Source organism: Pollachius pollachius (genome assembly GCF_949987615.1).
Source record: "Pollachius pollachius genome assembly, chromosome: 8".
NCBI lineage: Eukaryota > Metazoa > Chordata > Actinopteri > Gadiformes > Gadidae > Pollachius > Pollachius pollachius.
Genome location: NC_136941.1, coordinates 17513715 through 17541528, shown reverse-complemented (window position 1 = coordinate 17541528; position 27814 = coordinate 17513715). Strand labels below are relative to the sequence as shown.

The 27814-nt window shown below is 43.2% G+C and overlaps 2 protein-coding genes across 2 annotated transcripts in view; one reads left to right on the top strand and one right to left on the bottom strand.

Moving 5' to 3' along the window:
• Positions 1-1346: 1346 nt before the first annotated feature.
• Positions 1347-2854, bottom strand: LOC307079353 (uncharacterized protein). Its single transcript, XM_079741619.1, has 3 exons — positions 2457-2854; positions 2106-2294; positions 1347-1847 (listed from the first exon to the last, which is right to left on the bottom strand). Exons 1-3 carry the CDS (start codon positions 2589-2591, stop codon positions 1653-1655), a joined length of 519 nt encoding a protein of 172 aa, XP_079597745.1. The 5' UTR covers positions 2592-2854; the 3' UTR covers positions 1347-1652.
• An 18138-nt stretch (positions 2855-20992) lies between these two features.
• The window catches only part of LOC307079352 (chemokine-like protein TAFA-1), a 19238-nt gene continuing 12416 nt past the window's right edge, over positions 20993-27814 (top strand). Inside the window, exons 1-2 of the mRNA XM_079741618.1 lie at positions 20993-21069; positions 22544-22685. Of these exons, the coding sequence (XP_079597744.1) occupies positions 22544-22685 (142 nt within the window). The 5' untranslated portion in view covers positions 20993-21069. The remainder of the gene's footprint in view (positions 21070-22543; positions 22686-27814) is intronic.

Here is a 27814-nt window from a genome sequence, read left to right as displayed (position 1 = left end):
CTCTGGATTTAAAGGAAAATGTGGAAATATTGCAGTCTAATTATATATACTATACGTGTACCAGAGTCCTCTGGTATCCTGGAATAACAAACAATTGTATGGTATTAACATTCTTGTCGTATTATAAAATAAACATATTAATCTAGAGAAAATGATTCAATGTACAAAGTAATCGGTTGACCGCATCCTCAACAAAGTGGGATATCATTAATTTAATGACCGGAAATGAGACACATATTGAAATCTCTTCCAGCTAAGGTAAAGCAATGGATAAGGCCTGGGTCAAAGGGGGATTGATCATGCTCTACCCAAACCAGCAAAAGGTAAGTATAGTCATGGTTGAATATTGGCTGTGGATTTATCCGTGCTTTGGACTGTAAAAAACTGTAAAGACACAAGCGCCATCTCAATTCTAAACCTCAAAATAATAAGCAGTCCAGTACCTCTGCCATTGGTATACACGTTTGTTTGTTGTTGGTGAATGGAAAGTGCTTCACCCTAGTTAATCTAGTTAACAATCATAATAATAGTAAATCATAGCTATATAATGATTTACTGATTTACAAAGTTAAATAATTAATAACTTAATAATAATTTCAGAAAATAAAGAAAATAAAGTTAAATAGTGGCAAAGCTATTAAAGAAACCATACATTGAAACAGGAATTGCATTAAAATGATCAAGGTCAACAGCTATGGTGGCTTACAGATTCAATAATATGGAAATAAAATCATTATCTATGTAAACTACTTCTAAGCCCAAAACATACCTTATTCTATTGCACCAATCATGATTGTTCATTCTTCCATTTAGCCAGTTTGTTGTGCTTTAACGTCTTGTACACAATTCCACTAAAGTAGCTAGCATGTTGACACTAGAGTGTTTTGCTATTCCTGCTATACATAGAGGAGCTCTAATCGAATTGGCTAAACTGGCTTAGGGGTGGACGCCTCAGCCCTGCTGGCTGACCAATGCCGTGCAAGGAAACAAAAGCTTAAGGTCATGTGCCATCGTGGCTGACTGTACAGCACACAAGCACAGGGCTAATATTAGGGAAGACAACAAGTTGTGGGTCTTGAAAGCCAGCAGGCCCAGCGCAGGCGTCAGAGGACACCAGCACAGTGCCTCTCCCATGAAGGTTACAGGACAGGGACAAGCCTGGAAGAGCCACCCTTGTGTTTCTTGGAAACAATGTTTGATTCCCCTCTATTAATCATCCTCTACTCCAATGTCTCTAAGAAACTATCTGTCACCAGCATCTTATTTTATAGATCTTAGGTCAGTTCGACACAAGAATGTCCACAGGAGTTGAAAGGGGTGTGGCCCACTGTACTGTGTATGCAATAGAGCTATTGCGTAAGCAATATAATGTCACTCGTGTTAAAGCTTTACTGACGTTTTTATTGCACAAACCATACAAAGGTGTGGATTACATTCTGTGTTGGCCAAGGTAATGCCACTGTATAATCAACATCAGGTGTTGTGTTGTTGTAAATGTTGTCATTCTTGAAAATGCTTTCCTTCAAAAACACATTTGCTAGCATTTCATTGCGACACTTGAGCTTGTTTTCCAACCTTCATTGTCATCTAGTGCCAGGTGCCCAGCAGTTTTGAAATCCATCCCATAAATAGTCGAACTGCCATCCAAACAATCAACCTGTTTTCTTTGCACAGCTTCCGCTACGGCACTCATCCCCACGTCCAGTCCACTTCAGGCGATTCCTGGCAAAGATGGCGTAGCTTTTGTCCATCAAGGGCCTCAAAGGGGCCCACATCATCAAGCGCCCCAACCAGCCCAGGCCGACGGCGCCGTACATGACTGAGAACGCTGGGATCCCACGGTGTACCTGCAGAGTTCACAGGAAGGTAATGGTAAGTATATACAGCATAATTTCCACTGACTACACCAATTAGAAGTCCTGCTGCAAAGACCATACAGTATGCTCTCCATCTCTTCTGACAGAGTGAACAGAAATAGAAAATGTGTTACATAAACTGTGTTTGATTTTGTGATTATAATTTATAATTACGTAAATGCATGCAGTGCAGTGTCTACATACACACATCAAATGCATTGCTAGCCCTATGAATTAGAAGATGCTCACCTGGTCCCTTTCATCAATCACGTGCATCTCATCCATGGCCATGTCGTAGCTGACCCCTGCGAACTCTCCTCCGTCATAACCAGGAAGTGAGATGTCAACAAATGTGACTTTTTCTGCTTTGTTTCTCTGATAATACTGGAGGAACCGTATCTCTGTCACACAAATGGGACAAAGTCCATCGTACAACACCTGCAATTGGTTTGAATAAATGATTATACTCAATTATAATCATTATACACAATTATAATCATTATACTGCCGTATTTATTTACCCCATTGTCATTCAGTAAGGGGGTAAATAAATAATAAATAAATAATACACAAGTGTGTTGTAAACCAGTATTTTTTTACCCTGACAAGTGATTGTTGCGTCGAGAAGGTCCGATTCTGATGGCGGCAGAGAGATCTGCAGCTCGCCAAGGAAGGAACTCCTCTGGCTAATGCCAATGTCATTGGCATCCGTGCTTTGGGAAGCATATGAAACATATTGAACCGAATCTTAAACGACCAACGTCTTGCCAGATGAGGCGGTTAACATCAATGACAAAACACCTTACACAAGTCAGTTATAACACATTTCAATGGTTACACAAGTGTTATTCAGGGTATAAACGCTCAATTAAGCAGCCAACTTAAACCTAAAGTAAATTCAAGCAATGCCAATGTATGGTGTGTTGTACGAACGAAGAAGTCATTCAGCAACAACACCAACAATGGTTGTATGGTATTGGTCCAGTGCGTTTGCAGGTTACTTTCGTAACGAACGTCACCTTTCTTTTTCTGCTCGCCGCTGTAACAACACAATGCGATGATCCGCGTATACCGCCACCTGCTGGTGAGTATGGATGCTGCACTGCCGGGTGTTGGGCCGATTCAGAATCGATAAACACAATATCTGTACCTTTCAGGTTGATCCATCAGCCTATCGAACTGTGCTTGCACACATTAGGATACATTTTATTGGGATATGGCAAGTCAGTCCTTTTAATTTGACCACATGAATCGGCTCTAGTAATGAACAGCCTCCCAATTAAACATCACTCTATCCATTATCTGGTATAGGCCTACATGCATTCTGCTATCATTCACTCTCATACCATGTATATACATAGCTTCTATAAGAACATATTGATTGCATTTCTACAAAAAGAAAAAAATAGATAATTCGTACATTTTAATATAAATGTTTCAATATTGGCCTTCCCCAAGGGTGATACATTATGCATGATAATCGTAAGCTAATATGTTGGCTGCTGCTATCGTAATGTCATAAACTATATGTGGATGAACAAATTCAGCTTTTATTCAGTAGCCCTGGGTAAACTGCAAGGTGTACCATTCCTGTTCGTGTCACTTTTAAAATGTTCCACCATCTCCCCCCAAAGCACTCACCATTGTTCTTCACCCAGCCCAAGCTTCACCCTACTGCTCCTACCCTCCTCCCACCCTGCCAGAGGTTGTCAGCGCTATTCTGTTAGAGGGAACGCTTTCTTTGGAAAGAACTGCCCTCGGCCAGCATCGCCCCAGCACACTCTAAATTATACATCGTGTTTCCTGTTTGTTCTTGTTTGTCTCTTAGTTATGTTTTCTGTGTGTCTTGTCCTTTTCGACTGTGAAAACACATTTCATAAGCGAAGACACTGAATAAAGGATACATCCTGAATCTTTACGCTGGAAGGGGAACCTAAGTGGATACATGCGTGTTTATATGTTGACGTTGACATATGTGGAGTTTGTTATAAGTTATTAAATAAATTGTTTAGAAACGTCAGCAGTAGAGTAACAGCCTTTGTGTGAGTGTGAAAGAGCCCCCACTCCCCCGGCCGGTGGGTTGCTTTTCTTACTTACATTTTGAATTCATGTAAAACATAGATCTGACGTAAAACCACCCACAGAAAAACAACAACATGAACCAAAATGTAACTATTTCACCACTAGATGGCAATAAATACTTGCATTCGAGTCCTGTGATTTAGAGAGATAATGAGTCTATGTTTCCCTTTTTAAAATGCCAAGAAGAGAGTGAAATGTTATCCATTAGTATTTCGATAAAGATTGTTTCTTGTACATTTTAGTTCATTGTAAACTATACTACTAATTATTATACTACTACTACTACTACTACTAATACTACTACTACTACTACTACTACTACTACTACTACTACTAATATAACAACAATAGGTAATTTGCCTCGAAATTGAAATATTGAAACAAATAATAATATCTTGGTTTTGTTCTGGCGTCTCCCTGAGAGAGCGGCCCTCTACAGTCAGGGGCTTATGAACCACTCACATGTGGAGAAGGGCGCTTCGCAGCAGCAGTCCTTTCAACAAAGGTTACAAGATTACAGTCCTAGTGGCTGAGGCTGGGGCTGGTGAAACTACACCTCTTTCTCAGAGTTATTGTGTTCATTATAATCTGTGATAATAACACAATCGATAATGAGACAAACCATCAAGTTCAATAGAAACTCGGCAGCAGACGTTGTGATTTAATTTGAATCCTCTTGAAACTGTTATCAGATTTAATTAAAATACTGCTTTTGTCAAACACTGGCCCAAAACATCAAGTCAAGGCGTGTATTAATCGCATGCATGACTAGGTTTACTCTGTATACTTGTACGGAGAAAGCGAAGGGCCCTAATTAAAAGGCTGGTTCCCATAATCTGTGTATCAACTACTTACTGAACAGCTTGTACATAATCATCGTCCTGCACTGTGGCTGATGCCAGTGTATCTGACGTTAATTGAGACCCAGCAGATTGAATCCGGGGCCACAGTGCGCCGACCAAACCCCCCTACAAAGCAATGTGACCACTACCATGAGCACTCATTGCTCCATGCTTGTATGAAATTACTTTTACATTTTCATATGCAAACTGCATATCGGGAAGCAAAGCACACACAATGTCAAAAATCCATTTAATTGTGCACATTCATTGCAAAAGAATGCCTGCCAGCCAGGCGAGTATAGGGTGTGCCTTGCAACCCAGAACGAATACTAATTATAATTCCATAGGTACTACTAGGATGTTCCGTAAGCTGGTGTGAAGCAGGGCAACATCCAAACCCCAGCCTGAACCAATTTAAAGACTTCAGATAGTCGTCCCCCCCCCCCCCCCCCCCCCATCCTATCTGGAGTCTTTAAATTGGTAAATACTGTAAATTGTAAATTGGTGGACGCCGATCAAGCAAAACCCCTTCACTGCGTGGCTATCAGTTGCAAACATTTGTCTTTTTTTTTTTTTACTAAGTGTAACACTGTTTTAATGACACAGTTGGGATGTCAGGGGAAAGTAGTCGCTGGTGCTGATGCTGCGGCGTCTAATCCAACATGTTTGTTAATAATCTTCTCTAATCGTCTTTACGCGCGGTGCAGCAGCGGCACTAATCTCTAGGCTTGCGATGTTTATGCTCCGGCGGAGGGCGATGCCGTGTTATTATAACATATTCCAGATTCAGGAGTTAACTGTACTGTGCGGTGGAGCCCCCAGTCCCCCTGCCTAGGACTAGTGGTTTCTGAGCTGTCACCCCATCACACACGCTGGGGGCCAGTGGCATCTGGACTGGCAGGACGTCTAAATGCACGGCCGTGTAGCCTATATCTTAGCCGTAGTACTACGTGTAGGCGGTGTTAAAATGTTCCACCAGTCAGTGGATAAATTACCATGTCAGTCTATCCAGGGAGCCTTCAAGGACTCAATCACCCTCTCCAGAGTGGAGAGCGTCAGGGCCCTGGTGGCGTTTCTCCTGATTGCAGAGTCTGTCTCCGTGATACACAAGATTAACCGTGAGCGCTATGTTAATGAGCTACATTTGACACACAATAAGGTGACTGCTATCGACTTATGGGTGTAATTAAGGATGCGGGTGTCGTGTGTGTGGAGGCCTGAGCCGCAAGATGAGGAGGAACTAAGGCTCTTGCGCTACCTGAACACGTCCCTAGAGGGCAGATGACATCAATTAACCATTTGGAGGAGACATCCCACAACAAGGCACCAAGAACACAGACAGATGAGAGCTAGTGTTAGTGCTAGTGTCTTCGAGTGGGACTATGCCGAGATGACATGTCCCTAAACAGAGAAATAATGTACCTAGTTTAATTAGGAAACGCTGAAACTAAATACAGATATGTTCTTAGGTAGCCCATTTATGTAGCAATAAGCAATGATAAGCAATAATCAAAATCATGTCAGCCGTTATCTACTAGAAATGTTGCAGTTATGCTCAGACCAATGGCATTGAGTTGAAACAAAGAAACATCAAGACTAAAAATTGGACCAAACAGAGCGAGGCTGCACTTTGAACCAATGCAAGAACAAAGAGCTGCAGAATCCCCCGACCACTCAATTAGGATTCATTCACAATGGTTCATGAAATTGAGAAGCAAGGCAAAGTTAAGGGCTAAATGAGATAGCCGCCACACATCATTTAGAGTGATTCAACTTTATTTCCTGCCAAATTGAGCAAAGTGTTCTGTTTTGTCGTAGAATAATCGTCCCGACACACATTTAGCCCATTTTTCATACGCAGAACAATTCAGCACCACTGAGTGGCAGATCATAAGCATATTGGTCAGTCACAGACCAATATGCTTATGATCTGTCACTCAAGTTAAATTCAGCCTTACAGGAAACAATTGGCTTTCTCTGAAACATTGCTTGTTGGACTTGCTCCCGCAACAAGCGCATTAAAACCATTGTTTCCCCTCTTTATCTGCTGAATACAGACAATTACTAAAGCCTGTGTGACTGGAGACACTGGGGCTGCTCAAAGCATGTAATACAAGAAGAAATCTGTTCTTCCTAATACTATTCTCAATTTCACTACAGCTTTCTTCTCTCTGCCTGTCTGTCTGTCTGTCTGTCTGTCTGTCTGTCTGTCTGTCTGCCAGTCAAACCGTCCATGCATCTTTAGATGGATAGATAGACAGATGATAGATAGATATCAAACTGTTCAGGCTACCACATAGAATCTGGCAATAATATTATTTGACTGTTCTGATTATGAGATCCATCCTATATCCATCTATCGAGCTGTGTAATATACCCTTAAGGGTATACATTATACACACCCCAGTGCATTACACCTGACAGACTGAAGGCCTATCAGGGCTTTCAAACTGTGTGACTGGCTTGACTTTGAGTGGCGGCGTTGTCTCAGCTTTATATTCCTCGAGTCCTTGCTGTGAACCTGGAGAGCTCGTGATTGACCTGGGCCTGCCGCCCGCTGCCTATTTACAGTCCTACGAGACAGCCAGTGTCATGTCTTTAGGGACCAACTCCCCGGGCCACAGCTCCGACTAGAGAGTATGACACAGAGACTGGCCGTGGAAAAAGGGAGAAGAGCAAAAAAATAATAATTAGAGGAGCGAGCCAGGCGTATCGGCTTGTCCGTGCCTCAAAACGAGGGGGGAAAAAAAGGGCAGCGGCAACACGATGGCAGGAGCCATCTCAACCCTAACATCTGTGTAATTACATATCAGAGGACTTGTAATACTAGGGATTATGTTTCCATTGGCTGGCATGCGTTGGGGTCTGTCGATGGCCGGCAGAATCATTAAGCACATCATGAGGCGGGATAGGGAAGAACGTAGCAGGAATGCTAATAGCATGCGAGGGCTAGCCACGCTATCAACATCCACTCATGAATGTCTTGATTTAATCAAGAATGTTTTATCATTTTTCTTCAGAGGGGTGGATAACAATGGACGCCACGTCTTAGCTATAGCAACAGAATTTGCGGGCGTGCTTCATTATCCCCTATGCGCAGGAAGGCCCGCGTTGAATACACGCGCGGTGTGGCCGACTTGAGTCAGCATCACAATAGCTCGAGCGAATCCGTGTCCTCAGAGGTGTTTTTTTTATATTTTTTGTGCTTTTCAAGGGCAGCGTCTGCCCAGTCTGGGAGCAACATGATGAGGTTGTTGAGTGTGACGACCGTGCTCGCTAAAGCTGGCTGGAGGTGTGTGAGTTAGTTTCCATTCATATGGTATGTGTATGTGTGTGTGTGTGTGTGTGTGTGTGTGTGTGTGTGTGTGTGTGTGTGTGTGTGTGTGTGTGTGTGTGTGCGTGTGTGTGTGTGTGTGTGTCTGTGTGTGTGTGTGCTGGGTGTGGGTGGGTGGGGGTGTTCGGTCAAAGGACGTCTAGTCCTATAGATACACCGAGATTACACGGTGGGCGTCGATAATAAAGTGTTCATCATGTCTTAAAGTACCTCTCGATAGACTTCCCCCCACATACAAGTCAGTTCAATTGGAATCTCATGAGCAGGGATGCATTACACGGTTGTGTCTGTGCCGGCTGGCAATAAGCTCTGGGCTTTGGCGACGACCGGGGGACTGCGACGATTCAGTGGGAACATAACAAAGAAGCTCAGAATGGGTATGTAAAGATGAAATATTGTTTTCCAACAAAGAACTTCTTTCATACAACTACCGTCCCCTTTGTCGATAATTTCCTCAGTTATATATAAAAAGAAATAAACTTGAAGTCTCTGCATTAAATGACTGGTGAAGTCTTGATAACATATGTGTTAGAAAAAAAAAAGATATTTTGTGAATATGGAAGTGGCGCGCTCGAACTTAATATGCCACAATAGGTCTATTTTGGGCTGTTGGCCACAAGGCTGGGTTTCATGTTGAAGTCAGCCGGATTGAGCCAGATAAGCTCTAGCTACAATAAAACATGAACATTATAATACCAAATATGTAAGTGACCGTTCCATGTTTTAAATACAGGGCTGCATGGACAACTGGCACTGCCCAAATTGATTTAAAAGGGCATAAACAACAACAACAACAACAACAGCAACAGCAAACCTCTAAACAGAAGCTCTGATAATGTAAGGGTTTCATTAGGTTAAGTCTGTGTCAGTCTCATTAGTTACAAATTGTTTAGAGATGCACCTGAAGAAGAGAGAGTTGCATGAAATGCCAATTTGTTGTTGTCGAAAGCAACAGGCCATTCTGCCTGAAAATGTAAATGGGGTGAGACGTGATGATTAATGCCAAAGGGTAGGCAGCGAAAGCTAGCGAGACTGCTTTGCTTTTGTCATGGTGCCTGCCCCGAGCCAACGAGTGGGCGCCCATCCACGTCCCCGGCGCCGAAGAATAAATCAAACAGACCCGACGCTGAGACTAATGAGGTAGATTTGCTTCACCTGCATGGACTATTCAAGGTACTCTCGGAGTCACGTTCGACAGTTGTATTAGTATGTTCTCCACCGTTTCCTTGAGCAGGGATCTTTGATAGGTCTTCCACGACACGGAGACATCGGGTCATTCTACAAACCCCAGACTGACTTCACCCCGGTGTAGCGCTCACTTGTCAGGATAAAAAACCCAATTAGTTTCAGATGAACCCTTTATTGCTTGCAATATTGCTTAGCTATTTGGGAATTTGTTGTTCAGTATGATATGCACACATGTTCAACCAAGCCTCGAGTCAGAAGGACATCAACTCCTCCAATGTATCAGATGCAATGAGGCCACACAATCTTATTATTATTATTTTGTGTTTGTGGTTTCGATTTACATATTTTTTAAAAGAAAAGCTTTTTCCTGTGTATGATAGTATCCATAAGTAAAGAATCCTTGGGTCAGTTCTACTTCGCTATATAGATTCATTTGACTTGAATTCATTTTTCACCCCATCATTCCCGCCCAGTAGCCTGTTGAGGCCATCCTGATCCTGCGGGTTCACACACAGTCTCTCTCTGCAGATCAGGCTGGCCTCCAGCCCTTTGAAAGCTTCTCCCAAAAATTACCAAATGCTCAGACCAATCATTGCTTGCCTTGAGAGCTTTCAGTTAATGAAGAACAAAGAGCACCTAAATCTGGCAAAGAAATAATAAATAAACCACCACGAAGGTCTACCAGTCCACCCAGCGACCAAAACAGTTTTTACCATGAATAAACTGAATAACAATCTTAAAAGATAAACAGAATTTTTTTTTGCACAATGTGAAGCTGCATTCATATCTGGAAAATCACATGCTAATGCCCAGTTAGGGCAAACTGATATTCATTGTGAAATGAAAACTTGTATATATATATTTATATGTGTGCAATTTACAGTAATTAAACCCTTGTAATGGCTTTAGTGTTTTCTAGTATGTGGCACTGGGCAGCTAGCCTCGTGAGACCATCCAGATATTCAAGTTTGCACTTTCAATGAATAGAAGTCTCTAACTCTCACTCTCCTTCTCTCTCTCTCTCTCTCTCTCACTTCCTCTTTCTCCCTCATTATTGAGCGAGAGAGTGAGAGAGAGAGGTTTTATTAATTTGCTTATTGTGCCTTTGACTGAAAAACCAAGTTTTTCATCTCCAAAAGAGAATGAATCACAATTTGTCCAAACACACACACACACACAGACACACACACACACACACACGCACGCACGCACGCACGCACGCACGCACGCACGCACGCACGCACACACACACACACACACACACACACACACAAGATGAATATTAACAGATCATTGGGTAGTGAAGAGGATAATTGGAGTTACAGACAGCGGTATGGAATAACAAAGTACCTCCCCTCACATACACACCGCTACAACGGGCCGCCCCTCATGGCCGTTTAAATGGGATGATTGCTGTGGGACTGAAGGGTGCTTGAGGGATGGGTGCTCCAGAAGCAACAGGAAAGGTAGAAGAAACGAAAACGTGGGAGGCACAAAACAGGACTCTGAATGTACCAGGTGCCAGAGTGCCTTGATTACAGGGCTCGCGTGTCTATGTGTGTGTGTGTGTGTTTGTGGGCATACACGTGTGCGTGTGTGTGTGTGTGTTCCGTGGGGTTCGCATACATGTTCGCATAGAGCCCTAATTGTTTTTCCAAGTGTTTATGTGCTACTTCCTCTGGTATGACGGCAGGTAAAAACTACTACTGCTACTCTAATGCAGCAACATGGGCATTGGTTCTTTGCTTTTATTTGTACTTTTTTTTAACTTTCTTTCAGCTCATAGAGAAATGAGCCAGTGACAAGTTTTCAGTCAGAGGAGGTTATGTGTTGCTGCCGTGTTGCATCAGCGAAAATATCCCATTCTTTTCTTCAATTTGCAATCAAGCTTATTAGGTCTCCATACATCAGATTATGTCTCTGTGTGGTTGCTCTTTATGGTAGTAACATCAACTTTGAATTCACTAATTGGTTGAAGTATTAAGTGAAGCACACCACAATTATGCAATTAGTCTCACAATTTTGTTTTCATGTGTAACTGAGTAATAGATTTTTATGTCAATTATTGATGTGTCAATATGAATATTCACTTGTTGTTTAGCACACTTTCAGGGGAATCAAACTAATTTGTAAGGCCTTTATTCAAAATTTAGTCTCAATGGGTCTCAAAACAGTTTCAAAACAATAAAATGATTAAAATATGAATGTGTATGACGTGAATATTATCACTAGTGTTTGAGGCCGGGTAAATCAGTTTTATATCTGATATAATGCAATACTTACATTATAATAACCATATTTGGAACAACCTAGAATGTAAAAGGGAAAATAGTTATAGAGCACCTTAGCGAAGAAGATAATATCCTGGTAGTAGCTCTGAAGAACATCCACTTTAAAACTGTGTTTTTCTAGGAACTACACTGTATAGATATACCATTTAGTAGGCATACAGGTTGGTAATTAAATTCTAGGGCACTCTGTTTCTTGTGTGACTGCTCTTCCCATACCCCACATTGTGAGCCGGAAGATTTCCATCTGGGAAGGTAATGAGATATTTCTGCTGGGTGAACTATTCCTCACCGTTATCCTAGAGACACACACTGTCTGTCTGTATGTTGTTTCGGGGTCATAATGCAAAAAATTCCAATAATGGGCAGGATGGTGTAGAGTGGCTAGGGACCTGGTTTCATTCAAGTCCACAGCTTACTTTCAAACATCCTTGAGCAAAATGACTGACCTTTGAATTGCTTCTTAATAACATGAATCTGAAGTCACTGTGAACCACTGTGGATGAAGGAATCCCTTAAATGACTAAATGGTAAAATGCTTGTTAACTTGTGACCAGTGAAAGCAAGAAGTTAGCATCACCCAGGCCAGATGCTAGTACACAGCTGCCAATAACGGTAGCAGAGGAATCAACAGAGAATCAACATAAATCCCTTTCCTTTTGGAGGCAATAAAGCATGTCTTCCCATGGAGATGCTCGTCATCTATCGTCAAATCCACCTGCAATCCGTCAAGAAAATGTTATGTTTTCCCCTGCATCTTTAACCCTAATGGGAATTCCAAATGAAAGATAGGTACGGCTTGACATCTCCTTCATGTTTCTACAGATCACTTGTTTCAAAATTGTGCGATATTTGTATCTATTGTATGATGATCTGAACATGCTTAGTAGCAAGCATGTTGGAGGTAATGTGTAATTATTCTTGACAAGGTCAAAGTAGGTCTGTTTTTACAACTGCGTAGGATCTTAGGGATGCATAATTGAGAGAACATCTTAAAAACCCCATCGCGAGCATATACGGCAAGGAACAGAAAACACAAACACAGCATACGTTTCAGTGTTGTTTCCACTGAGGACGTATGGCAGAAGCATACAGTACAGTGGAAGATAGGGCCTTCGACTTATTAATAATGTATAAGAGAGGTAAGAGGAATGACAGGCACTCTGCTCGTAGGTTCTCTCAAGAAGCAAGCCATGAATTTGCAGGGCAATAATAATGATTCTTCTCACAGAAATAAAGGCCACCCTCTGCTCCCCGTAGCCATAAACCTGACTCAGTCTTCCATTGGCGGGGTAAAAAAAATCTTTTCGGCCCCCCCCCCATCCTCACAGGAGCCGTTCGCAGCAGTACTCCAGCCAGCCAGCTTGATATGCAACCTCCTCTCTCAACGGGCGCAGATGTACAGTTGTGGGTTTTATATGACTCATTTCCCTATTATATCAGTTATGGATGATGAGAAGAACTGCAGTTTTGAGGATTATGTTTCCTAACCCGTAAATATATTCAAAACAAAATGGGTCCACGTCATTTGTAAACCTTGTTTTTCAAATCTTGTTAGTCTTATGTACATGGTGTTCCTTTCTTTTCAGACCTATTTCAGCTGTTAAAAATATAAGTAGCCTACTGTGAAATATTTTACACAGTGGGAGAAACTCCCTCTGCAATAATGGGTTGGGTCATTATTTGACCGCTTTTTAGGGGCCTTTGGTCTACTCAACAGCCTTTGAGCGTACAATGACTGTGAACTTAAAATCTTCCACCTTTCCAATCACACCTTCAGACTTCAGCATCTACAGGCAGCCAGTGCACAGAATATTAAGGGTTCAAGTGTTTCTGGAAATCAGTATCAAATCAGTTTCAGAAAGCCTGCCATTGCACTATATTACAAATGACAAATATATTGTAGTGCCCTTGTTTGGTTTCGCTGAGTGCTTTTCCACCAGGCACACTTATCACTGGTTGCATGAGTTCATCTGACTGTGCAAGGAGAGGGGATTTTTAAATGGAAGGATCCTTATAATCTATGTGTACACAGGAAAAACAGAACCGAGCAATGCCAGGCTGCCTGACACAGATGTTCATCACTCTGACAAATGACACCAAAGAGCCCTAATTGATTTCCTCTCACATAACGCACCTTCCCTACGTTGGCACCAACAGCCAATGTTATTGAAGACAGCGGTACAAATCAAAATTGTTCCCCCCTCCACCGCGAGTTCTGAGCTTGGTTTTAAAGGAGAGCGTTGATTATATGGTATTAAATGGCTTTTCCACGGTGCTGTCGTCATTACAAAGACGAATAACGATCAAAGCGAGACCTGCATTCGGTTTGACACTCAGTCAGAGAAGAAAAGCATTTATTTACACAGGCTTTATGACTGTGTGTGTGTGTGTGTGTGCCTGTGTATGCATGTGTGTGTGTACAGGATAGTGATCGTGATGTGTTGACAAGAGACACGTGTTGCCCACTGTTTATTTTTGAGGACGGCACTTCAAGGACACTTCGTGATTTAATTTCAGGCAATGTACGTATAAAAGGCATACAGTTGCATTACATCACCAACATGTTTTTTTAATGATGTCTTGGCAGCTCTCATTTCATGATGCATCATGACATATACCGTGACATGAGTGACGTTCAGCGTTAATAGCATATGAATCATTAATATACATTTATAAAAGGTGAGCAGCGTCCTAAGTAAAAACCAGTCTGAGCTACTCTCAAGAAGGTTTACACAAAATAAATCACGATTCAAACTCAGGCATAATTAAGGCAACCACTTAGCTTAGTCGACTGCTCACACAGCCACTACATTCTTCCAGGCACGGAAACACTTTTTTAAACCCATGTTTTTCCCTCTACCTGAATGCCATGCGAGAGTGCCATTTTTTTTTACCATGGACAATCTCAAGAGAGACAGAGATAGTTACTAGAATAAAACGTCGCGGCTGAGAGCCAGAAGGCGACAGCATCTGCTGTCTATGGAGACGGCCGTCACCCATTTGGCCCGGGAGAACAACTACAGGTTTGACTTATCTACCTATCTGTCTCTGTCTCCTGCATGATATTGCTATACTACTTACAGCCAACTGACATTTGGATATATTGCACTTGAGAACAAGGGAACTCTCTCAGTATTAGTTAAATAAAAAAGAATTATTACCAATTTCAAGATATGTGTTATTGCAGAAACAATCAAATATTGCATAGGCGTCCTATTCTATAGGTGAGAGGGTTTGTAGGCAAATACTAGTGTTTCTAATCTGTGTCTGCTCTGCCCAGAGCGCACCTTGGGAGCTGCAGGGTTTGTGTCTGGGAAGTTAATGAGATGTTTCTGCTTGGTGAACTATTCCTCACTCTTATCCAAGACAAACATATAATGGAATCTATTAAATGTTAAGATCAACCGATGTTAAAGTCGAGCCGCTCAATTTCCATTAAACGCAAGGGGGCACCGGTAAATTGAAAAAACATCAAGTTCCAAGATTTCTTCTTATTTTAATAGCTAGTTTGATCAGATTCCACCCACTTAGATATTAATACCCTACTGAAGTGAGATTCAAAGGCCAGTTTCTCACTCTGCCTTTCATGAAAAAAATACAATCTCATTTCTTACTTGACTGAGCACAGGAAGTGGCTCATGCAAATAGAGAAGATACCAGCTATTTTAACGTTGACCTTTCCGGAAAGAAGCTGTGAATCTATCAAAGGAAAAAGACACTGAGTAAAAGAATAAAGAAAGGAAAATGTAAATGAATGACCTGAATGGCATCCTTCATCATTTTACTCCACCTTCCTGGAATGTGATTTATCCCCAATGATTTATGTTCTTTGCACTATGTCAACAATGAGGGGAACTGGCCTGACCTCACACCATCACAAGCTATTGCCCCATCCCTTCTCTTTTATTTCCAATGCTGCTAATAATTGTTTCAATATAAGCTTATTATTATAATAATAATTTGTGGTATAAAAATTTTAAAATATCTAGGTGAAAATAATTAATATTGACTATTTTCCTATTCTTCTTCAAAGTGTGAACCCCAGCGCATACAAAACACCCCTATGTATCCACCCAAACCGCTTTGTGCTCCTTCTTCAACGGCTTAAAGTATATGCATAAAAGCAGCCTCGTTTTTATGTCCGTTGTCATGTGTAGCATGACATTCTCTGCGTGATACCAATCATCCCAGTGGGCACAGTGTCGCTGTAATCAGCATTAATATCATCCTGAAATGTCATGTGTTTTTTAGGGCACAGAAACCTTTTCAGTTGGCTGTTATGACAAGACTAGGCTTAGCTTAGGGAAAAGGGAAGAAAAAAAAGAAAAAGATAAAATGTTTCATGTTTCATCCCGCGGCATATCACAGAAACAAGCGCTCACAACCTCAGCTTGAAGCGAAGCACAATGATTTATTGACATTTTTCTGTGCTGACCAACCCTGGCACAAAATACCAATGTCTTATCTTGGGGCCATGTCATTAGCGCTCTCTCACTCGCCCTCCTTCCCTTTCTCTCTCTATTAGTTTATTGTTTTTAATGTTTTAACACAGAATGAAAAAAAAACATGCCTTTGGGGAAAGCTCCCTCAGTCGAGGTATTGAATATAAATATCCTTTGTACAGAGAAAGGAAGGCAAGAAGCCTGTAATGGCTTGTGAAGTAGCCAGTGAGTCTGATATGCCATATCTGGGCCCACCAATTGAAATTTAATTTCCACTGCAGTGTTCCTTCAAACATGCGACGAGGGAACAACCATGTGAAAATCATTAGTGGGTGGTACATTTTGGGCATGCTTTCAGGTAAGAATATTATTTTGAAGAGTCTTGCTGGGGCAGTGTATCACTTAATAGATTAGAAACAGGCCGAATTGACTCATACAATTCTCCCTTGTTTCCATTCCATGTTTCATTGAGTTTTCTACTTTGATTGGCTCGTGTGCTTTACTGGCCTGACACTGCCAGACCAATTTGTATATACTTATTCAATACTTATTCTAGAACCTCTCAGCTCATTTAAATTGAAGGGGCGTTTCCAGCGGGCACAGACATAAATGGCTGTAGGCGCAATTGGAGAGACGTAAAACCATTCAGAGAAAAAAGAAACGTGTGACAAATCAGCTGTCGCCATCTTGATTGTTTATAAAATGCCTCAATGTCGCTCCTAAAAAGTCATCGTATCAAACCCACCCCACATCAGACAAACGTCTGCTATTGGTGGACATCTGTCTGAACGGGAGGGGGCCAGAAGCATGTGCCAGGGCAAATTAAACATGAGCTCACAGATCTGTCTGGTTCCAAGGCTAATGCTGCATTACACTGTACTCTACACTGTGTGCTACTCAATGCTGTATTATACTATACTTCTGGTGTTCTGAACCATACTTTACCATTACTATACATGCTATAAAACTAGAGTTTGTTTCGTTTTCAAGGAGACATTTAGACTTTCAAAATGTCAATGCTATCTGAGCTTCAGCTGACGCACTTGAGCTGACGCACATGATCTGAAGCATGTCGGGGTCACAGCCATGGGCTGAGCAGCCTCACCTGTTAAAAACAGAGAACTCATATAATGCACTTGTTTCCAAACAATTGCGAAGGGAGGTCATGGATGGAGTGGTGTGCACACAGTGATGGCAGCCATAACCCAAAGGTCAAAGGTTGAATTATTGCAGCTGTCACCAAGAAGGAAGTTGAGCGAGATGTTGTCGTTTCCTCCCTTCTGTGAACTCTCAAGGTCACACACAGCAACCCGCTGAAAACAAACCTTTTTATTTTTCGAAGGGTTGGGTTTCCCAAATGTCAGTCACCAAGTCTGTGGAGCTGCACCACACAACCCAAACATCTATGGTAGCTTCTCATTCCAATGTACGAGTCTGTCGTGGTGAGGCTCTCTTATTGGCTTTGTTTAAGCGAAAGAAGTCTTTAGATTCTGACTTTAGATGTATCTAGATTCAATAGCTCCTCTGTTAACACAAAAGGCTCAATACGCTCACATCCCTCTCAGCCATCACACATCAAATCGTTGCTTGTTTTGGACGAGCACATACAGGTTCAAGGTCTGTACCCATCTCTAAGAACTGTTGGAGACGTAGCATTGTTGGTGTTCGAGCAAGTTAACATCTTACTACTATAATAGCAGGCCTGTCGCACCAGTTACTCAAGTTAGTCATGTGCGCAGACGCCAAGCAGCCTGCAGCTCACACACACACACATACAGCAGGCGCGAACGCATACATACACCGCAAGCACGCACATACACACGGCATACACACACCGCACACACACGCACATGCGCACGAACATACACGGAAACGCACACACACGCGCACACACACACACGCACGCGCACACACCGCACGTCAAGACAAAGGCAGCGACACACTTACCGAGGTAAGACGTTATGTTTTTAAACATAACGGCTCCGCCGTCGACACACGCACAGGTAAGAACACACATGTACGCGCACACACCGCAGCGACACTCACCCTTAAACTTAGCGGCTCCTTCATCGGCACAGGCGCAGGTAAGAACAAGCACGTACGTGCACAAACCGCAGCGACACTCGCCCAGATAAGACGTTATGTTTTTGAACATAATGGCTCCTTCATCGACACACGTGCAGGTAAGAACACACACGCACGTGCACACACCGCAGCGACACTCGCCCAGGTAAGACGTTATGTTTTTAAACTTAACGGCTCCGCCATCAACACACACGCAGGTAAGAACACACACGTACGCGCACACACCGCAGCGACACTCACCCAGGTAAGACGTTATGTTTTTAAACATAACGGCTCCGCCGTCGACAAACTCTCCCAGGTAAGATGTTCTGTCTATAGACTGTAGAAATTGCAATAAAAAGGGAAGAGACAATTTCTCACCTCGACAAGCAACGGCAGGTCGTTCATTTTGTCATATAAAAACCGTTAAATTCAAACATTGCACCGACCGGCATATCAACACACAATTGACGTGATCTTAAAGAGAGAGTGTCCCTATAACACAACGAAAACATGTCAATAACACAGTACGGTGAATTATGTCTATAGAGACCAACACAAGACTACACTTTGTTGCTCAAACTAATATTACGCTCCTCCTTGAGCCTCCCCAAATGTCTTGCGATATTGATATCCCCCTTCCCCCCTGCAGACTTTTTTAGTTGTTTTATTTTTCTTATGTTTTGTGTGTATGCTATGTGTGACTGTAGGCTACTGCTGCCTGACTTGGCCAGGACACTGGAAGAGATGTTTAATCTCAATGATGATTATTATTTTCAACTAACCAATAGTAGTTGCCTTGCATTTTAAAATGTCAATGCACTTTTCAGCCCTGAATAACAGTAAAAGCTATTCAATAATTGATTTGCATGCATAGTATGCTACACTTTCCATTGAACAATTAACCCTGTTAATTACAACTAGAGGTTGAGCCGCGCAACACGCTCAACTCTAGTTGAGATAATGGCGTGAATTATCTCTAATTTTAATTGCGAAAGCTATAAATCGTACACTGTGACAATGTTCCAGATAAAAATAACTCCTCTATCTTTATATAAGCGGTCGTCAGGCGCCTTTTGAGCCGAGCAGGTGACCAGACAACACTTTCTTCAAGACATTCAGGCTGAGTTCGAATGGTCCCTTTTTGCTTAGGAAGGTTGCTAACTCAGTGACCCGGAAGTAACGAAGTCAGCAGCCGTGATAAGAGACGTTCAAAATGTTTCAAATGCTAGGAAAAGGTTCTTCAACGTTTCCTTCCTTATCTCCTCCAGCGTAGGGTACACCAGACCATGCTTCACCAAAGGAGAGGAGATAATGCTGCCCTGCAATTTACTGCCGTCACACAACCGTTTCCCCGCCCGTTTGGACGGAGAAAGCGTCTATTTTTGCATGGCGATCACACAACCGTTTTCCGCTCACGATTTGAGGAGAGATTGAGACGCTCAGGGCCACAGCCTCACTTTGGGCACACGTCGCTGGCTGGAAACTCGTGTCAATAAAAAAAAAAAAAATTGGAATAAAAAATGCAAAAGTCCCCGCTAGCTCTGCTGATGGCAGCGAGTGTGAGACGGCCTTGGGTTGTGTTCCGTAACACAAAGGCCCAGAGGAGAAGCACTCTGAGCTCATGTGCCGGGGACGGGCGGACGGACACACATACACACTCAGATAGACGGATTAATTTCACATCTGGCCGTTGTCACCTCCCCTCATCTCCCAGCACTCCCCCCCGTATCGATGAGGTCCCTGCCTGCACGGGAATATTGGTTTCAGTGGAGGGGCCCCCGGTCGGGGGCAGGGGGCCGGCACTGCTTCTGCTCTTCCCTGTCTTGTCGTGGTTTTGCACTCCAGTCCCGAAGACACACCGGTCCTCTGTTCCTGGGAACTCACATTGTACTGCAGCTTGCTTTTTAGATTTTTGCTGTTGTTAATTTCTGGGGTTTTTTGTACAGTGTTTTGTAACATTCAAGAACATGTGTTTTTGGTCAAGATTCTAAATACTCCACCCATCAAAGTACTTTTTGTATTCTATAGTCTTTCTCCATGGATGTATGAGTGCAACATGGTAATACAGAATGCAAAGATAGAAAAATCAACCCCCCCCCCCCCCCCCCCCCTCCCCCCCCCCGTCAAATCAGAAGAAGAAAGAAATGATGAAATAAATATAAAATGTCCCCTCAGCTCGGTCGCTCTGCGCACCGTGCAAGTCGGACTGATTTGCATTTTAACCGAGAAGCTAATGATCAGGTGGACTCTCGCCCCACGCAGTGTGTAATGTAATGTAGAAGCGGGCTGGCTCTAGGACTTGTGTTACAGTGTGAGGGCGCGGAGCACACACACGCACACACACACACACACAGACACACACACACACACACACACACACACACACACACACACACACACACACACACACACACACACACACACACACACACACACACACACACACACACACACAAACATAGCCTGCGCGCTGTGGAGCAACATCCGTTACTTACCGGTGCGCACTGAAGGGAACGCGGCTTGAGCCGCACGCTCAGACGCTCGAGACCCTCCATGGAAGCACGCGGACGGCTGAGCGGGGAGCAGAGATTCCACTACAGTTCATTAAGGAGCGCTGCGCACACGCCCGTCAATGCACGAGGAGGAGAAGGGAGGGCAAAGGATTTCTGTATCAGTGTCGGCAGCTCCTCAAGGGAGGAGGGGGCACCACCAGTGATATTTCAAAAGGTAGAATTGAAAGTGCTGTAAATATCTTGTTCTGCTCCTGCTTCTTCTTGTACCACTCGACCCACTCGGGTTGTCTTTGTGCGGGTTGTTGTCAAAGTGGGGGCGCAGGGAGGGACGGTCAGTGGAGTTTCCCCTCTCCGACACACATCCACTGAGTTGAGGAGGATCAACGGGCAGAGACATGGTTGGATTTACATCACTCTGTTGAGATATTTGTAAACGCTGTCTTGGGATTTTCAGGTAAGACTTTTTTCAATATTAAAGACTGTTTGTCTGTGTGAGAAGAAAAACAATGATTTTGTGGAAAAATGTCAACCTGTTTTGGTAAAAAGAACTCTTTAAATTCTGCACGTTCATGTTGGCAAATAAATGAATTAATGTATGAATGAATGGATGAATTATTGAATGAATGGTTTGGTGTAAACTGTACGGCAATGTTCCATCTGTGATAGCTAGGAAAATGTTTTTTATTCAATAGCTGAGATAGATCGATGTAATGCATTCACACATTCAAATAAGCTTTTGCTTATTTACATAAGCTTTGTGTGTGTTATTTATGTTTTTTTGTTTAGTGTGCAACCCACGTATAGGAAAAAAAGTGTCATAAATAAATCAAGTTTATTAAAACCCTTTGAATGGATCATGTTCATATTCATTTAATGCACATTTCTCAATTCAATTGACCCTTAATTGAATTGATCCCATCCCAGAAAGGATGTCCTACCAACACATCACATGTTTATGACATTACATTTAAACCTGAGTGCCCAAGACTCCACTGAATAAAATGAAAGATGAAAATAATCAGTTAATCAATCTCCTACCCATTGGCAACACACAGGAAGTTATTAGCTGTCAAACTATAAGGAATGGGTGTATTTAACATCTCGTCTCCATTCTCCAGTGTGAAGGCTACCTTGCTGTCGCTGTCCTTCCTCTCTCATGTCTTCTTCGGGGACATTATTAATGTGATTATCTAATCGGCATGTCGCTGATCCCTCGCAGGTCTTTGTCGTTCCCGTTACTGCTGTGTCACAAGCACATTATCCTGGTAGTGACAGCGCCAGCCTCGACAGACAGCCCCCTGTGAAATCTGATCTTTGCTTTACTTTGGGGCTTTAAAGCGGATGGGTGGGGGGATGGGTTTGGGGGGTCATGGGAAATCTCTGCTGCATAGAAAAAAAACTCCCTAGGGATAGCCTTCACGTGGATATATATATATATGATCGGTATATATATATATATATATATATATATATATATATATATATATATATATATATATATATATATACAAACACTGCCTTGGGGCTCACAGAGAGAAGACAAGGGAGAGATTGAGCAGCACTGCCAGCATGGTTAGTCATGCTAATGAAACAGTTAGGTGGCCAGAGGACCACCAGCAGTAAGAGGCTGGAGGTATCCTTCCGGCGAAGCGTGTCAAACACCTCCATTGCTTGTTGATTTTCGGACAGCTGTTAATGCTTGTGTCTGTGTTGGTGCGTGGGTATGCATGTGTGCGTACATAGGTGTGTGTTTGTGTGTGTGCATGCCCCTGGGTGTACATAGTTGTGTTTTTGTGGCGTGTGTGTGTGTGTGTGTGTGTGTGTGTGTGTGTGTGTGTGTGTGTGTGTGTGTGTGTGTGTGTGTGTGTGTGTGAGGTGGGCAACATGATCTACTTGTTATTGACTCCCCCTCTGCTGGCCCTGAGCAGATGTGTCCTGTCATGTCCTGGCTCCTCTGCCTGTGTCTCTGGGTCAGTGTGACTGCGGTTCAGCTTGGTCAGGGCACCTTCTATGACACCATCCAGCAGCAGCCTGGGACCAGACCTGGGAGGATCAGCATCCACATGATCGGTGAGTCCTCGCGGGGGGCTCTCCCGTGGAGAAAATGACAGAAAATGACATTTCAATTGCAATGTTTGTCTTGTTTGTTGTGAGTGTGTAGGAGGTATGTCCATGATTATTATAAAGTTACCTTTACCAGTGAAATGAAGTTATACTTGTTAAGGATAAGGGGGTGCTGTATTTGTTTCATCAGGACTGGATAATGTTATTCAACTCATAATATATTTATATTTTCATATATATATATTTGATATATTTTTTCAAGTGAGCTTCAGAAAGGCATTACAACATTCAGACGAGGCCCTGTCTTTCAAAAGGATTTCACCTTGAGTCTGTCAATGAATATCTGATAGGCTTTGTTTTCTTCTGTGGGAAAAAACGGGCAAACTGAGCACAGTGAGGCAGAGATTGCAGTCATTATCATCCTCACAGGTGTAGAAGAATAAATATAATCATCATTAAAAAACAAAGAGAGGCTTTAATAGGTGTGCCAGACGACGCCAGATCTGTCTGTGTTCGTGGTACCTTTAGTCTGTACTCGTTTTTCTAATAAATTCATGCCACTTGTAGATATCTGTCCATCATTTCATGAGGGATGACATCTTTCTTCAGGACTCAATAACTAACCTTGAACCGCCCTTCTTGTGATTACCACACACTCAAGACATTAACACACAATGTACGTTCTGAGTGAAAACGTCTCCGCCTTCGAAGGAAGATTAGTTATTCCAGGCATACACGTATGTTACATATGTTTGTAACACTGTCGTTTGCTGGGAGATTCAGATGCTCTGCGAGTCTGTGCCGGTGAGGGTGTAAACACCGGGTCTTTGGTTCTCCGTAGAGTGCCTGTCGTCACCACCAGATAAATGAGACGCCACTTTTATGAGAAGGGAAGGGGATGCCTGTCCGGATTGACTTTGACACCGGGACATTTGTTCTGTGCATGTGTTGTGTGCCTGTTGGATTGGTGGCAGGATTGGGGTTGACGGGTCACGAATTGGTAGCAAGAAGGCCATTGGTTGGAGACCATTGGGCCAATCATTAAAGCCTGTGAAATGCCATGGGTTCACGGTGACTGGTATAGCGAGAGGAAATTGAGATTACGAGAGGCAAGAGATCACTTGTGTTCTTGCCAATACAGAGTAAGGGCTTAGGGTATATATTGTTTATTAAACAAAGACAAAAACCAACACAAAGACAAATACCTTTGGCAGAGAAAGCAGTGTATAGAGAAACAGAGAATCCTGGTACTCTGGTCGTCTGTCTTAGATCCAGCACCAATCTGCACATTTCCTGAAGGAGAAAGACACAAAGACACAAAGTGATGTAGGTCAGACACCCAGCACACACAGAAAAAAAGTCCATTTGCTCGTTGGGGGCATTGAATGGCCACCAATGGCGGTTTGGATGAGGGGGCCCTCTTTCTCTGTCCCCCTGCAGATGTACTTAGAGATGGGAAGCTGCCACTTTCCAAATGTGCTCCTGGCGGCTCTCTGCTCTTGTGCTGCAGACAAGGCTCTGTGCCGTGGTATGATTCATAAGGTGCTGCCGGTATTTATTTGGTGCAAGCAGCGTGAACAGTGCACAAAAGGGGGCAAATTGTGTTGGTTGTGCACCCATGTTGCGCTCACTGGAGCTGGGCTATTTTCTTTATGTATCAACCACCAAAACCATCAGATTTTACACACCCACAGCTGTTATGTTCCTTCTTTGTTAAAAGGCATGACAGTGTTTTGAATGGGAATGAACCCTGGCACTGGCCTGTCTATTTCCAGTCTGAGGAATGGTCCCATTGCTGGCGTTCTAAATCAAGGGGAGGTGGTTTGCAGGGAATTGGAAAGAAACAGAGAGTTAAATGGATAGTGGCAGCTGAGGGCGACTTCACTCTCACTATAAACCTACACTCTGTCACTGTCATGATGGCAGGTAACAGCCCAACGCCTGAAACATCATTAGTGCATTACTTAATCACCCAGGCCGCATGTAAATGCCCCATATGAAAGTTTCATACGAATTTACCACTGCGGTAAATAGGACTGGCAGTGTAACATTAACCACAAAATATGTAGTCAGTAAAAAAAAATTAAACTCATCTCAGGAATGAATGAATAGATTATTTTCCCAGAGTAGAATAGATGGTGGCGTAGGATTTCTTGGTGCTGCTGTTTGCTCACACCGTTATGTGAACCGCTGGCACACATCTGAGCCAGTGTCTCACAATTAAAACTCAGCACGTCCTCACACGACCGGGGAATGGCTCTTGTTTATTTTTTTCCCACTTTGGCTTGACTTTGGGAGTGAAATATCCCCTCAGAGTCCCTGCACGGATCCCTTTCAGCAGCCTGAGTGAAGCGCGGAGGATCACGAAACGTCCAGTCTGCTCTTGAACAAAAGGCTCTCCACTAGCTGACAATGAAGCAAACATGAAAAATGGATTTTCTGCTGTCACAAACAAAGGTTGTATCCCCCCATGCGTGGTTTCTTTAGACAGTGACAGCTTAATAGACTTATATAATGCTTCCTGGAGGCACATTATTTTGACATACATTTTCCTCCACCACTACTGCCCGCCCCGCCCCTCCCCTACCCATCCTCCTTCCTTCCTTCCACGGCTCCCCCTCTCCCCCCCTCCCCTCTCCCCCCCACCCCTTCTCGCTTTCTCTGGTGTCCTCCCAGCTCCTTGGCACCGCCAGTGGGAACTGGCATGTGGACCGGGCCCCTGGGTGGAGCACATCTGGAGCTCCCCAGACCCTGTTTACTCCAGCATTACCCGGCCATATGGCGCCACGCTGATCCCACACAGGAGGGAGGCCTGTCAGCATGGAGGCTGTTGACCTGTGCTCACTGACCTGTTGTCAAACACACAAACACACACTAACAAACACACACACACACACACACATACACACACACTGACAATAACAAACACCCACACGACGACATTAACAAACCGACACACACACACACACATACCCACACCCACCCACACACACACACACACACCTATACTAACAAACACACACACACACACCGTCGCTATCAAAGGCGCTTTAGCTGCTGCGGAGTGGGCCTGCTCTTTCCTGTAAATAATAGGTGCTTTCCTTTTTTCGTGCTATTAAGATGGCACAATATAATTGTTGTTGTCAATAGGTGGAACTCTGCACAAGCACACATTTTGTTTTTGGGCTATATGATCACTGTGAATGGATTCATGAAGACCTCCCAGTACTTTTCATCACCCCCCCTCCTGCGGCCCATGCATTATTTATCAGAGAGGTCTACTCTAAGCTTGTGGATATTTGTTTAAACAGCATGTTTAATTGAAGCTGTTCAACCAGTACCGCGCAGGGGCTATGGTTTGTGGTCACAAAGCTTATGTGCAAAATGAATTTCTGTGGCCCACAGCTTAATTAATTAGCCAGCTTCTCCTCTCTTTCTCTCTCTCTCTTTCTCTCTTGCTCTCTCTCTGGCCCTCTCTGACCAGCTGTTCATGGCCTGAGACAGCACTCAGAATGAAACCGCAAAATTAAGCAGGTTAAGGAACTGCTGTTACACATGCATGTCCTTTTTGCCGAGAGAGTTTCATCTACATGGAGAGATCAACATAAACAGGAGAGCATTCACCAGTGTGTGCATTGTTTTAATTTCTGACAATTCCTCACAAAGAAATGTGTTTTCGGGACATATTGGCACAAGCCTCAAACAGAAAGGAATAATGCGTCAAATTGGGCATGGGCGTACGCTGTCAGTGGGGGCTTTACGCGAGCCATTAACAATTTACAAGTGTCTTGTTATAGTTGCACTCAAAGATTAGTAGAGTGAGATGACTTTGGCTGAGATTAAGTGTGAGGGTTTAATGAGAAATATTTGCTGAATAATCCATTATTATTCACACCATTGTTCCCTTGGATACATGGGGGGTAGAAATACTTAAATGATTTATGTGCCGTTACTACACACACACATACACACACACACACACACACACACACACACACACACACACACACACACACACACACACACACACACACACACACAATGTTCTCGGCAGAACTGAAGTCGGTATACATATTATATAATGTATTAACATCTTAATGCAGCACTTGCAAAGGTCCTTGAGTTAATTTATGGATAACATAAATGAATAAAGCTGATTAATTTGTCATGGCGACGTAAGCTGTTATTAGTATTAAACTTTCATTGTTGTGGGGTGTGTCTCTTGATAAGACCAAGCTAGGGCATGAGGAATCCTTCCAGCCCTCTGACTCTCAGGGAGAATGGAGAGAGAAGTACTCCAAGTTTGAATAGCATGTTTATCCAAACAGTTTATAGGTTACTGTTGTGAAATGTATTCATTCTTAGCACTGCAGTGGGGTCCTCAAGCACACCCCTGTGTGTGTGTGTGTGTGTGGGTGGGTGTGTGTGTGGTGTGTGTGTGTGTGTGTGTGTGTGTGTGTGTGTGTGTGTGTGCGTGTGTGTGTGTGTGTGTGTGTGTGTGTGTGTGTGTGTTTGTGCGTGTGTGTCTAATAGTGTGCTTGTCAACTTGTCCTCACTCTGTGACAACAAAACTTTCTGTGTTGACTTAATGAAACAGCTTACATTTACTCCTTACTTATCGTCATGGGGAAGACAGGCTGACATTACGCCATTGCGAATAATGAAGGGATTTTGAGACAGGCTACGACGAAGTGCTCTTGAATGCAATTGGTGTGCAATGTGTGTTTGTGTGTGTGTGTGCAGGTGTGTGTGCATTTTATTGTGTGTGTGTGTGTGTGCGTGTGTGCGTGTATGTGTGTGTGTGTGTGTGTGTGTGTGTGTGTGTGTGTGTGTGTGTGTGTCGGTGCCCTCAAATCAGACAATCCTAACCATGAAACAAAGGAGCGCTGCTCTATACCAGAGACAGCTAATACAGCAGAACTGTCTCTTGCTAACCCTCCATATTTGCAAATCCCTAAGGGCTACCACACAGCTGGCTAAGAGTTCTTATGTGGACACAACAGGTAGGAAAAGGCAATAGCTGTGTTCACTAGGGCCTGGAAGCGTTGTTGGAGACGCTACTGTGGTGGCTGTTCTGATTTTATCTTTTTTTTTTTCCAATTTTGAGAGCGGATACCTCTAAAACTAGCTTAACA